Source organism: Pristis pectinata, chromosome 14, assembly GCF_009764475.1.
Source record: "Pristis pectinata isolate sPriPec2 chromosome 14, sPriPec2.1.pri, whole genome shotgun sequence".
In the NCBI taxonomy this organism is placed as follows: domain Eukaryota; kingdom Metazoa; phylum Chordata; class Chondrichthyes; order Rhinopristiformes; family Pristidae; genus Pristis; species Pristis pectinata.
In genome coordinates, this window is record NC_067418.1 from 48832549 (window position 1) to 48845827 (window position 13279).

Genomic DNA, 13279 nt, shown 5'->3' on the forward strand with positions numbered 1-13279 from the left:
ACCCAGCGCCTCCTCAAAACTGAACTGCTCCGTCCCAGGCAACATCCTGGTGAATCTCCTCTGCACCCTCTCCAGCTCTATCACATCCTTCCTACACCTCGGTGACCAGAACTGCATGCTGTACTCCAGCTGAGGTCTGACCAAGGTTTATAAAGTTGAAGCATAACCTTCCTGCTTCTGTATTCAGTGCCCTGATTAATGAAGGCCAGTATCCCACCTGCCTTCCTAACCATGTACATCTACCTGCGCTGCCACCTTCAAGGATCTACAGACTTGTACACCAAGGTCCCTCTGTTCCTCAGTACTCCTTATGACCCATGGGACTTGGGTGTACTTATACAAGATACCTTAAAAGTTAACCACCAGGTTGGATCGGTGGTTAAGAAAGCGAATGCTATGTTGGCATTCATCTCGAGAGGTATAGTGTATAAAAGTAAGGAAGTGTTGATGAGGCTCTACGGGGCGCTAGTGAGGCCTCATTTGGAATACTGTGCGCAGTTTTGGGCCCCGCATCTTAGGAAGGATGTGCTGACATTGGAGAGGGTTCAGAGGAGATTTACGAGAATGATTCCAGGAATGAAAGGGCTTAAGTATGATGAGCGTTTGTCGGCTCTTGGACTGTACTCGCTGGAGTACAGAAGGATGAGAGGGGACCTCGTAGCGACATTTAAAATGTTGACAGGTAAGGATAGAGTAGATGTGGCTAGGCTGTTTCCCTTGGTGGGCGTGTCCAGGACCAGAGGGCACAATCTTAGAATTAGAGGGTACAGTTTCAAGACAGAGATGAGGAGAAGTTTCTTTACCCAGAGGGTGGTGAAATTGTGGAACTCCTTGCCACGCACAGCAGTGGAGGCCAGATCAGTGGGGGTATTCAAGGAGGAGATAGACAGATATCTAAATAGTCAGGGTATCAAGGGATATGGGGATAAGGCTGGCAAATGGGATTAGAATAGTTTTTTTTTTCTCTCTCTTTTTTTCCCACCCCATTTCTTTTTCCCTTTTCCTTGGAGCAGACTCGATGGGCCGAATGGCCTGCTTCTGCTCCCTTATCTTGTGATCTTGTGATGAGCTAGCATCATTAAATGCTCCCCGAATGCAGGAATCTATTACTGAGGAAGCGATAACAGAGCACTCAGAAAAGCATAACAGGATTAGGCAAGAGTCAATGTGGTTTTATGAGAGGAATTAATGTTCAACATATTTATGCTTTCTTTCAGGGTGTAATTAGCAGGGTAGATAGTAGGGAGTCAGTGGATATAGTGTGCATGGATTTCAAAACGTCAGTCAATAAGGGTTCATGTGGTTGAAGGTGATGTATTAGCATGGACAAGAGGATTGGTTTGTGCTGGGTATTTTCAGTTTGTATTTGTTGAGACAGCATCTGGAGTACTGCATACAGTTTTGGCCTTATTTAAGGAAAGAAAAGTTGTTTTGGAGATGTTCAATGAGTGTTCGGTGGCATCGGAGGCTGTCTGAAGAGGAAAGTGAGCAGAATGAGCCTCAGCTCTCTGGAGGTTTGAAGAACAAGAGGTGGTCTCACGAGAGCAGAAGATCCTGGGAGGAGTTGACAGGGTGGGGGCTGTGTGGATACTTTCTCAGGTGGCGGGGTGGTGGAATGTGGGGTGCAGTCTGTGGAGAAGGTGCCGTCACTTGGCTGGGCTGAGGAGGAACTTCTTCTCTGAGCGGGGTGTGCATCTTTGGAGGTCTCCAGCTAGTCAGCTCTGGAAGCTGTGTTGATGGTCTGAAACCTGCTGTGAGTGGCTCCCCACACTTGCTCACCATTGACATACATAAAATGTTCAAACTTACCTTTGATAGAATCTTAATGAAAGGTTCTCAGGTCCAGCTGCTGAGGTCTTGTACAGTGGCAGAGCCTTATGAGACATTGTCATCCCCTGGTGCCCCAGCACAAGCCCACCCATGCAAGAGCTGAAGAAACGTTGGCAGCCAGTGGGAAATATGGCCCCTGCTGTCAAAACCATCAAGACTTTTGTTTACTTCTGAACAGGGACATGCAGAAGAGCATAAAAACATCTAAAAATAATAAAGCAATTAAAAATTTGAAAAATATTACAAATGATGGAAAATATTAAATTATAGATCACCGAGTGAGTGGACAAGTTCTGAGAAGGATGGGTATTGTCAGGGCTGTGGGAAAAGAGCAGGGAAGTGGGACTAATTGGCCAGATCTGCTGGCGATCCAGTGCAGGAATCAGGTAAACAGCCCCCTGTGCTGTAGCATCCTGTGAATCTGTCACTCATTAGCTCCAGATTCCAAATACATTTACATTCTCACCCCACACCATCCTCTTTGCACACCCGTTTTCAAATTGTGTTCCCGGACACTGCAATACGGATTGCACCCCAATATTCCAGACTTCTGCACTCAGGAATAGATCCTAACTGCAAATACCCTGGCAACTCCTCTCAGGATCAATGAGACCACCTACCTTTCCAAACGGCAGAAAACACATTCTACTCAGACATCCTCAGAGGACAACCCTTCTCTCACTCTCTAGCTATGGTCTCCAACATCATTCGCACTAACTCAGACACACCACATTTCCAGTTTTGCAACAACAGCGACACCCACAGACATTCCTTATCTACAACCTGACTGCTTCTGATCTGACGTTCCTCTCCGCAGCCCTACTCTATCACGCACCGATTGTAATCTCACACCACACCCAAAAAGTCACGCCACCTACCTCAACGTTGTCATTCAAATAAATGAAAGGTTCGTTTCTAAATGATCTTGCAGAAGTTGTTGTTGGACAGTGATGATTACTTGGAATGATCTTCCAACTACAGATACTGCAAGAGTTAACCTTGCATCTAGGTGTGACCCTTTGGAGTTGGGGACAAGTGACATTTGCTGCAGTGATGTTATCCAGCTCCCCCTCTCCGACGTGCCCTGTTGCTCCACCTGTAGCTCTCCCTCTTTGTATTTTGCTGCCATTCCCTCAGTTGGCTTCCCTTCCCATGCAGTTGTCTGTGCCTCTCTCGCTATCTCTGCTACTCTACTCACTAATACTGCCGCTCCACATTCCTCTCCCTCCCCTGCCGCTCAGTATGCCTCCCTCCCTCTCTCTGTTGCTCCGCACGCCTTTCCCATTCCCTGCCCCTTCAGTTCTGTATCTGTCTCTCCCGTTGCTCTCTGTGCCTCTCTTTTTCTCTTGCTGTTGCCTGTGTGGGTCTAAGCTTTTCCCTTCCCCTGCTTCTCTCTTCCCTCCCACCCTCCCGTCCCCTGCTGCCCTGCATGATTCAATGCCTCAGTCTGCTGCTGTCTCATTCCCTGTTACCTGTCGCATGTTCACTCCGCATCATTTAACGCCCGTGCATTCTCAGCCTGGTCTTTCACCTCAACTACAACTGGCCAGGATGAACACCTACATTTCCCCCACCCTCTGTGGCTGCTGGTCTGCAAGCTTCTTCCCCCCCCCTTCCTATTTCTGTGTGGGTGCCCCTTCTCTCCGCCTCTGCTGCGCGTTTCTCTCCCAGTCCTAGTTTTCCTGTATGCCTCTCTCCTTTTTCTCGTCACAACTGCTCTGCCTGTACCTTTCCCTCTTGCTCTGCCTGCTCCCCTTTTCCTGTTCGTTCTGTTCCACCTGCACTCTCCTCTCCTCAATCCCTGCTCCTCTGTACGTCTTTCTCTGCATGCAGCCCTCCCTTTCCTTGCCTCCCCTGCTCTGTATGTCTTTCTCTGTCTCTAGTATTCTGTGAATGTCTCTTCCTCGCCCTGTCCTCACTACTCTGCCTGCCTCTCACCCTTATCCTGTCCAACGCTAATCCTTTCTGTGTCAATGCTAGAGACATTGGTGGACCAGCAATCATTTCAAAGGGAAGCAGATAGTTTGTTTTAAAAGGGGAGAGCTGCTTTGGAGGGCACTCAGGCAATGAGATGATCAGAGGAAGAGATTAAGTAGGTTTGTTCACTCTGAGACTGCAAATTCAGTTTTTGAGTAGATTTTGTGTGATGATTGGACCCATCTTAAAAATAATAAATTGAACAAGGTACCAGTGCAGAATTTTCTTACACATTACCTAATTCCCTAATAAAATCTTATGTGCAGTATTCTCTAACATGCATTACCTGATCATGTGTTAACTGAGATTAACTAATCTTCAAAACCCTGAAAATTGGGGAAACCCCTCCTGCTCAATTCCATGGTGGAGTTGCAGTTTTATGAAATAACTTTAATAAATCTCCCCTGAGACTTCAGTGGCCTTGTACAGTACTATACCATGCCACAACACGAACTTAATCAGCCTTTCTATATCAGACACCCAAATTGCATCCACAGGTAAAATTTGGATTAATTGATCTTGATACGTTTCATGTTATTCCTGTATACTGAAGAAAATTAAACTGTGACATGAAGCAATTTTAATTCATAGCCGATGATGAATTATCTTAATCTCCCTCATTGTTTTCTTCAACATGGCATCAACCCACGAAGTGAGACTGGCCTGATCCAAACCAGAGAAAGGTCTACAACAATGACCCACAATTAAATGTGCTGAGACAGCCTGGTTGGTGCTCTGCTCCTGGCCTACAGCACTTTTAACTTAGGAGTAATCATTGTATGGGATCTGCTCAAAAAGGTGAGGAAATTCTGAATGAACACTTCATTTTTCCCTAGTCTCCCCCTCCCACCCCCTTCACCTCATCCCTCCAGACAATATAGTGAATAAGCAGAAGAATAAGAATATTTTAATTTAAACAGACTGAACATTCAGAGTTATTGTAAAAGATCCTCACATCTTTTCGGCAAAGCTACCAAAGTCACTGCTGGCTGCAATGTGCAGTTGCCAGCTTCAGAGAAGAGGTAGACTCTGAGAATGGCACAGTTGGATTCAGTTTCCCTTTTCCAGATTAACCAGGGTGAAGTGCAAGTTCTGTAACAATGGGCCAGAGCAAAGCCGAGCACTCCAGTGTCAAACATCCAATCACGGATGACTTCAAATATCTTCATTATCTTGCCCTGCACACTTTGTACTCAGAAATTCTGTAAAGGGCATGACATTGTATGGCAAACAAATGAAACATTAATATTAACACTGAATATGAAATAACTAGCTTTCACATTGTATCTACACATATTCTAAAGAGTCACAGTCCAGATACGTGCAGAATGGGTTTAAGGGTCAGATATTTAGAACTGTTCTGACAGCAGTTCACACAGCCTCTTTGATACTTCGCCGTTGCTAGTTCGTAATGTGAGACGATACATCTGAAAAAGACACAAGAGTCACACGGTAAGGGCTGAGATGCCTCGACTGCAGTACCAGTTAACACTTACGTGGGGGAAGTGGTTTTAAACCTGACTGGTGACTGATGGAGCTGACCGTACAGTTACTGGGATAGTGTAGTGCTAGGTTTCCACATCTACGGGTGTTAACAAACATGACCGTGCCTTCCTACATAACACGGAAGAGCTGGCCAATACACATCATATACAGAACAATGCTCACTTGTAGTGGTCTGTGTAATGGTCAAAGTTCAACTAGATCTGTAGTAACTCTTAAAGAATATAAACAGAATTCAGTTTAGGAGCTGTGGTCTGCTTTTCCAAGATGCCACAGATCCTGAGGCTGAGGAGAGCCTGGAACTGGCCACGGAGGGCCGAGTGAGTAGGAATCAGGAGGGGACAGTCTGAGGCTCGTGGGTAAAGAGTAGACTGAGCAATCAACAAGGTTCCCCCATGGTAGGCTGAAGCAGAAGATTAAGATCCATGGAGACTTGGTAGATTGGATTCAAAATTGGCTTGGCCATAGAAGACAGAGGGTGTTGATGGAGGGGTATTATTCTGACTTGGAGGTCTGTGACCAGTGGTATTCTGCAGGGATCAGTGCTGGGACCATATACACACACATATAAATGACTTGGATGAAAATGTAGGTGGGCTGATTAGTAACTTGGAAGGTGACACAAAAACTGGAGATGTGGATAGTGAGGAAGGTCATCAAAGAAAACAGCAGGATACAGGTCAGCTGGAAATATGGGCAGAGAAATGGCAGGAGGAGTTTAATCTGAACAAGTGTGACGTGTTGCACTTTGGGAGGTCAACTGCAAGAGGAAAGTACACAGTAAATGGCAGGACCCTTAGGAGCACTGATGTTCAGAGGGATCCTGGGGTCCAAGTCCTTAGCTCCCTGAAAGTGGCAACGCAAGTAGATAGGGCAGTAAGAAAAGTGTATGGCATACCTGTGTTTATCAGTCAGGTCAGTAAGTATAAATGTTGGCAAGTCTTGTTGCAAATGTATAAAACTTTGGTTAGGCCACATTTGGAGCATTGTGTACAGGTCTGGTTGTCACACTATAGGAAGGTTGTGGAGGCTTTAGAGAGAGGGCAGAAGAGGTTCACCAGGATGCTGCCTGGATTAGAGAGTACTAGCTTTAAGAAGAGGCTGGACAAACTTGGATTGTTTTCTCTGGAGTGTAGGAGGTTGAGGGGAGACCTGATAGGTTTATAAAATTATGAGAGGCATAGATAGGGTATATAGTCAGAGGCTTTCTCCCACGGTGGAAACGTCAAATACTAGCGAGCATAGCTTTAAGGTGAGAAGGAGAAAGTTTAAAAGGGATTTGCAAGGCAGTCCTAACACAGGGTCTTGACCAGGAACGACGACAATTCCTTTCTCCCCCAGATGCTGCTCGATTCGCTGAGTTCCTCCAGCAGATTGTTTGTTGCTTCAGACTCCAGCGTCTGCAGTCTCCTATCTCCATTTGTGAGGCAAGTTATTTACAGAGAGTGGTAGGTACCTGGAACGTACTACCAGAGGAAGTCGTGGAAGCAGACATGATAGCAACCTTTAAGCGGCACTTAGACAGGGACATGAACAGACAGGGAGCGGAGGGATATAGACTATGTGCAGGCAGGTGGGATTAGTTTAAATTAGCGTCATGTTCTGCATCGTGGGCTGAAGGGCTTGTTCCTGTGCTGTACTGTTCTATGTTCTATGAACTGACATACTTATTTAAGAAACCTTGCCAGATATTCAGCTGAAAATATTGTTTGCTGATACTGAAAATACAACACTCCCTTGTCCTACTAAGCTGGTGTGGATGCAGAGGAAAAATTACAAATCACAGAACAAAAATCTCCAAAGTTTGATGGTAGAAATCTTTGAGCACTGTAGGTTGCACCAAGGGGATCTTTGATCCATCTCTCTGTCTAATACCGTCATTGCCTTGCACCTCAAGTTATGTAGTCTCTTCCGTTTCTTACCTGTGCTTGAACGTTTGGTTCCAGACGAAGTAAACATCCAACTTGTATGGTTTTCGTCTGAATAATTCCACTTCCCACAAAGTTGGTAGTGTTGGGATCCACTCCATCCAGAAGTGCCACACCAAATCCCAGAAGCTGCCAAATGAGAAGTACATTATCAGTCTAATATGGACTGAAATATAAATTAAGTATATTAAGTATCTACCACCAATCATCCTAAGAATCCATTAAAGAACAGCTCCTCATAGCACTAGCTGAAGAATTTCATTTCAAGCATGCATATGGCCACTCAAGGAAAGAGCCAACAGAATATTAAAGAGATATGCAAAGGCAGTCAAAACACAATCTGGAAAAGAGTCTGCTCCACTGCTGAATACTGGAAATTTCATCAGCATGGGCAAACAGCAAGATTTAAGCATCAATAGACAAATTTTGTTCAATTCCATTCTAAGTAACTTGGTTAACTGATTGTTAATTCAGGATTTTCCCTCTAAAGGTTGATGAACAGAGTAGTCCTCAATATGGCGCATCATTACTCTAACATCATTCAGGGTGAAAGTAGTTAGTGGGTGGCTGATAAACTTTGCATTCATTCCATTTATTTGGCAATGGTTTCATTTACCTGTGCACGCAACGATCATGATTACTTTCAGGTGTGACGTAGCGCAGGATATACATGAGGGTGTAAGGAGATTAAGTGGGAGGGTAGAGTCCGTGATTGGAAAGGAGCAGGGTGAATATGACAATGGAGAGGGAATAGAGTCTGTGGCAAGGGATTAAATGGGTTGATAGGGAATGAAGGCAACATTTTACATGTGGTGCCATCTTAATCTTGCCCCCAAAATTATATGTTTACCCACTAGTTTTCATTTCCAAGATGATTGCAAACTTTAAATCCACAATTCAATGTAACGTTCTAGTATTGAATCACAATGGAAGAAAGGGTCCATAAATTCTGATGTAACTGGATTGCAGTAGATTGAATGGAGTTTGGTCAATTCCGCAAACATTTATTGCATAACCGCTGCACTAGAGCAGATGCTACCTTTCTTTACGTGACTGGTTTCTCATTCACCACTATTTACTCCAAGTTCTGACAAAGCCCCTGAGGACATTTACAGCCAATCACTGACCAAAAGACAGCACCTATTAATGTAATTCCTTACGTTAACATCCTGCAAACAACAGAGACACTGCTTGAGTAAGTAATGAATTTTTCATAAAAGAATCCAAGATAGAGCTTTCTCCAATATGGGAGGTTGCCTCCCTGGTTAAAAGGTCAAGGATGTCACTGAATGGCTGCAAGGCATTCTGAAGGGGTCAGTGAATAGCCAGAAGTTAATACCAATGATTTGGGTAGAAAGACAAATGAGATCTTCTGCCTTGAGGATTAGGGAACTAGGAAAGAGGTTGAAAAACAAGACTTCAAAGATAATAATCTCTGAATTGCTACTAGTGCCATTTGTAAGCAAGAATGGAAACAAAAAGATAGAGCAGATGAATGAGTGGTTTGAGGGATGGTGTAGAAGGAAGGGCTTTAGATTTCTGAGGAACTGGGACTAAGAGACTTCTATGAAACATCAATGGGATTGGGACCAATATCCTCGAAGGGGGTTTTCCTACTGCTGTTGTGGAGGGTTTAAACTAGTGACAGGGGGATGAGATTCTGACAGTAGAACCAGAAGGGTGAAAATCTCAGCTACTAATAGGAAGGGGTTAATGTGAAAGGGTATTTTGGAAGGCAAAGAGAAAGGAGAAAGCAGTAGTGCAAGTCAATGAGAAGGGTAAATGTAACCAGAAGACATCCGGAAGCGTCAAATTGTTGTTCAGCAAATGGAGAGTGAAAAAACATGGTAACATTAAAGGCTCTTTTTGTGAATAAACATAGGATTTGTAATAAGATAGATGAGTTGACAACACAAGTAAAATTAAATGAGTATGACTATGATAGCCACAGAAATATGATAACAAGATGACCAAGGATGAGAAATGAATATTTAAGGATATTCATCATTTTGTAAGGACAGGCAGAAAAGAGGAGATGGGGTGGATCAACTCACAAGCGATGAGATCACTGCAGTGGTGAGGATGTAGCATCAGGTTGGGTGGAGATTTTAATTAGAAGGGGAAGAAGTTACTGGTGGGAGTAATATATAGTCCCCTGTAACAGAAACTTTACTGCAGAACAGAGTATAAATCAAGAAAGAATGGGGCTTGCAAAAACAAGATACTGCAATAATTATAGGTGATTTTAATAATTGTGCAGATTGGACAAATCAATGAGGCAAGGGAAGCCTTGGAAAAGTTCACAGTGTGTATGTGGGGCAGTTTCTTAGATAAAGACATTGAGGGACCAACCAGGGAGCAAGCTATTTCAGATTTGGTACCATGTAATGAGACAGGATTAATTAATGATTTTATAGTAAAGGATCCCCAAGGAAGGATGTTCATGGCATGGTAGAATTTCAAATTCAGTTTGAGGTTGAGAAACGTGAATCTTAAACTATAGCCCTAAATTTAAATAAAGGCAGTTCCAATGGTATGAGGGCAGAGTTGGCTGAAGCAGGGAAATGGATTAAAATTTAAAATGGTAGATCAGCAGTGGCAGACATTTAAGGAGATATTTATCAATCTCAGCAAAGATACATTCCAGTGAGAAAGAAAGGCTAAGTAAGGAGGTTTAGCGTGGTATGAAACTGAAAGAAAATGTACATGACATTGAGAAGATTAGTGTGATGCAAGAAGATTGGGAGATTTTTAGAAACCAGCAAAGGATGACTAAAGATTTATAAAGAATATGAGAGTAAACTAGCAAATAATATAAAGATAGGAAGAGCTTCTGCAAGTATATAAAAATAGAAGAGCTAATATAACTTAAAGTTCCTTAAAGTGTGAGAATGGGGAATTAGTCATGGGATATAGAGAAATGACATAGTATCTATGTAATTATTTTGGATGGTCTTCAAGGTGGAAGACATCCAAAACATCTCAATAATAATACATAAAGGAAGGGCTACAGGGAGGGAAGGATATGAATTTCTCTTAGTCACTAGAGAAGAAGTACTAGGCTAAAAGTCAACAAATCCCCTGGATCTGATGGCATGCATCCTAGGTTCTTGGGAAGTGGCTGCAGAGATAGTGGATGCTTTGGTTGTAATCTGCCAAAATTCCCTGAATCCTGGAGAGGTCCTAGAGGATTGGAAGCCTGAAAATGGAATGCCACTTTCAGGAAAGCAGAGAGTAGGAATCAATAGGCCCGTTAGCCTAACATCTGTCACTGCAAAAATGCTGGAATCCCATTACTAATAACAAGATTAATCATAACACAATCAGGCAGTCAACATGGTTTTATGAAAGGGAAATCATTTTTGACAAAATTCTTTGAAGTTGTAACTAAGAGGGTGGATAATGTATGTTATCAGTTGACGTAGTATATTTGGTGCCCCTCCATTTGTGCACCAACCCTACACTGTTGCCCTTTTGAAAGTATTGCACCCCCTCACTGCTACCTCTCTGACAGTACAACTCATCCTTGGAGGTGCCACACTGACAGTGCAATGCATTCTCGGGACTGCCTTGTTAACAGTGCAATGTTTCCTCAATTTTTCTTTGCAGAGTTGGTCTACATTGACTGCTTGGAGATCGGGAACGAGGTTTGAACCCTCAACCATGTCACTGAAGGTGATAATGCAACCAATGCCAGGACTGACAGTGAATTCAAAGCAAGCACAAACAAACATTGCATTATGGAGTGGAATATGGACAATATTTCTTAACATATTATGCTGCCTAATTTGTGTATACCTTTGCTTTTGTTATCTCTGAATCCATTGGACACTTAGCTTTAAATATCTGCTGCACTTCTTGCAGTGAGCTATGGGACACAGGAAAAAAATATTTAGTAAAGGTTTCCATAGCTCAGATCTTTACAAAAACACTACCTAATTTCCCATTCAGTCATGGAGATAGCATCTCTGAAACTGAAGATGATAAGTGGAACCAGATAAGGGCGGGATGATAGGCAGGGGGAACCGAAAGAGAGAAAGGAATTCAGGGTGTGCAGGAAGCAGGTGGGGGAGGGTGATGGATCTAGGTAATGGCGGGGGGGTGGGGGGGGGTGGGGGGGGTGGAAATGGAAAAGGTGAATAAAGGGAGAGGAAACCCAGATGGACCAGTCGGAGTGGTGGAGTGAGAAAGAAACACAGAGGGGGTGGGTTACCTGAAGTTGGAACATTCAATGTTCATACCATTGGGTTGTACACTACCCAGGTGGAATATGAGGTATCACTTTTCTTGTTTGTGTCTGGCCACAACCTGGAGGTGGAGAAGGCTGAGGATGGACAGGTCGGTGTGGGAATGGCATGTAACCAGAAGCTCCAGATGGCCACTGCAGACAAAGGACAGGTGCTCTGGGTCCTGATACAGGGTTTCAGCTCAAAATGTCAACAGTTCCTTTCCTCCCGCAGATGCTGCTCGACCTGCTGAGTTCCTCCAGCAGATTGTTTGCTGCTCCAGATTCCAGCATCTGTAGTGTTTTGTGTCTCCTCTGCAAAGTGGTTGCCTAATCTTCAGTTGGTCTCGCCGGTGTAGGGGAGGCCACATTGAGAGCACTGAATGTGGTAGATGAGGTTGGAGGAGATGCATGTGAATCTTTGCCTGACCCGGAACGACTGCTTAGGTCCTTGGATGATGGTGAGTGAGGAGGTGTAGTGACAAGAGTTGCACCTACCACAGTTGCAGGAGAAAGTGCCAGGGGTCAGGGAGGAGTGGGTGGGAAGGGATGAGTGAACCAGAGAGTCAGGGAGAGAGTGGCCCCTGTGGAAAGCAGAAATGGGTGAGGAGGGGGAAGATATGGCTGGTGCTGGGATCTTGTTGCAGCTGGATGATGTGCTAGACGCGGAGGCTGGTAGGGTCAAGGTGAAGAATAAGGGAACTCCACCTCTGCTCTGTCTGAGGGGTGGTGAGAACAGAAGACCAGGACATGGAGGAGATGTGGGTGAGGGCTTCATCGACCACAACAGGGGGGAAGCTACATTTCTTGCAAACAAGGGGACTTTTCAGATGTACTGGAATGGAAGGCCTTATCTTGAGAACAGATGCAGTGGAGATGGAGAAACTGAGAGAAAGGAATGGCATCCTTACAAGTGACCAAGTGGGAGGGTGTGTAGTCAAGGTAGCTGTGGGAGTCAGTGGGTTTAGAGTAAATGTCAGTGGATAGTCTGTCTTCTGAGATGAAGACAGAGATCCAGAAAAGTGTCAGAAATGGTCTAAGTGAATTTGAGGGCGGGGTGGAAGTTAATAGCAAAGGTGATAAAATTGATGAGTTCTGCACAAGTACAGGAGGCAGCACCAATGTAGCAGAGAAGGAGTTGGGTTGTGATGCCAGAGAAGGTTTGGAACAAGGGTTGTTCCACATAGCCAACGAAAAGATAGGAATAGCTGGGGCCCATGCGAGTGCCCATGGCTACACCTCTGATTTGTAGAAAGTGAGAGGAATCAAAAGGGAAGTTACTCAGGGTAAGAACAAGTTTTGCTAGGCAGATGAGGGTGTCATTGGAGGGGAGCTGGTTGGATATTTGTTCCAGAAAGAAGTGGGGGGGCCCTCAGATATTTCTTGATGGGGGATGGAAGTGTATAAAGACTGGATGTCCATGGTGGATGAGGTGGTGGGGCCAGGGAATCAGAAGTTATCCAAATGGTGGAAGGCACGCGAGGTGTCCCAAATATAGATGGGAAGGGACTGGACAACGGGAGACAGGAAAGAGTCGAGGTATGAGGAGATAAGTTTAGTGTGGCAAGGGCAGGCAGAAACAATGGGCACTATAGGATGGAGGCTGTGGACAGGAGATCTCCTGATATGATGAGATCTGTGATGGTCTGGGAGATAGCGGACGTGTTCATTGGTGGGGTCATGGTCCAGGGGTTGGTAGGAGAAGGTGTCCGAGAATGCAGTCTAGCCTCTGCAAAGTAGAGGTCAGTTGCCAGACCACAATGGCACCAGCCTTGTCTGTGGTTTGATGACAAGGTTGGGATTGGTGTGAAGTGAG

At 44.5% G+C, this 13279-nt stretch overlaps 1 protein-coding gene across 1 annotated transcript in view; it reads right to left on the reverse strand.

Annotated features, from left to right (window-relative positions):
* Positions 1-4755: 4755 nt before the first annotated feature.
* Positions 4756-13279, reverse strand: part of LOC127577906 (AP-2 complex subunit alpha-2-like) — a 93950-nt gene continuing 85426 nt past the window's right edge. The window contains exons 20-22 of the mRNA XM_052029555.1: positions 11037-11106; positions 7233-7367; positions 4756-5234 (exon numbers count right to left, since the gene is read on the reverse strand). Coding sequence (XP_051885515.1) covers positions 5157-5234; positions 7233-7367; positions 11037-11106 — 283 coding nt within the window. The 3' untranslated portion in view covers positions 4756-5156. The remainder of the gene's footprint in view (positions 5235-7232; positions 7368-11036; positions 11107-13279) is intronic.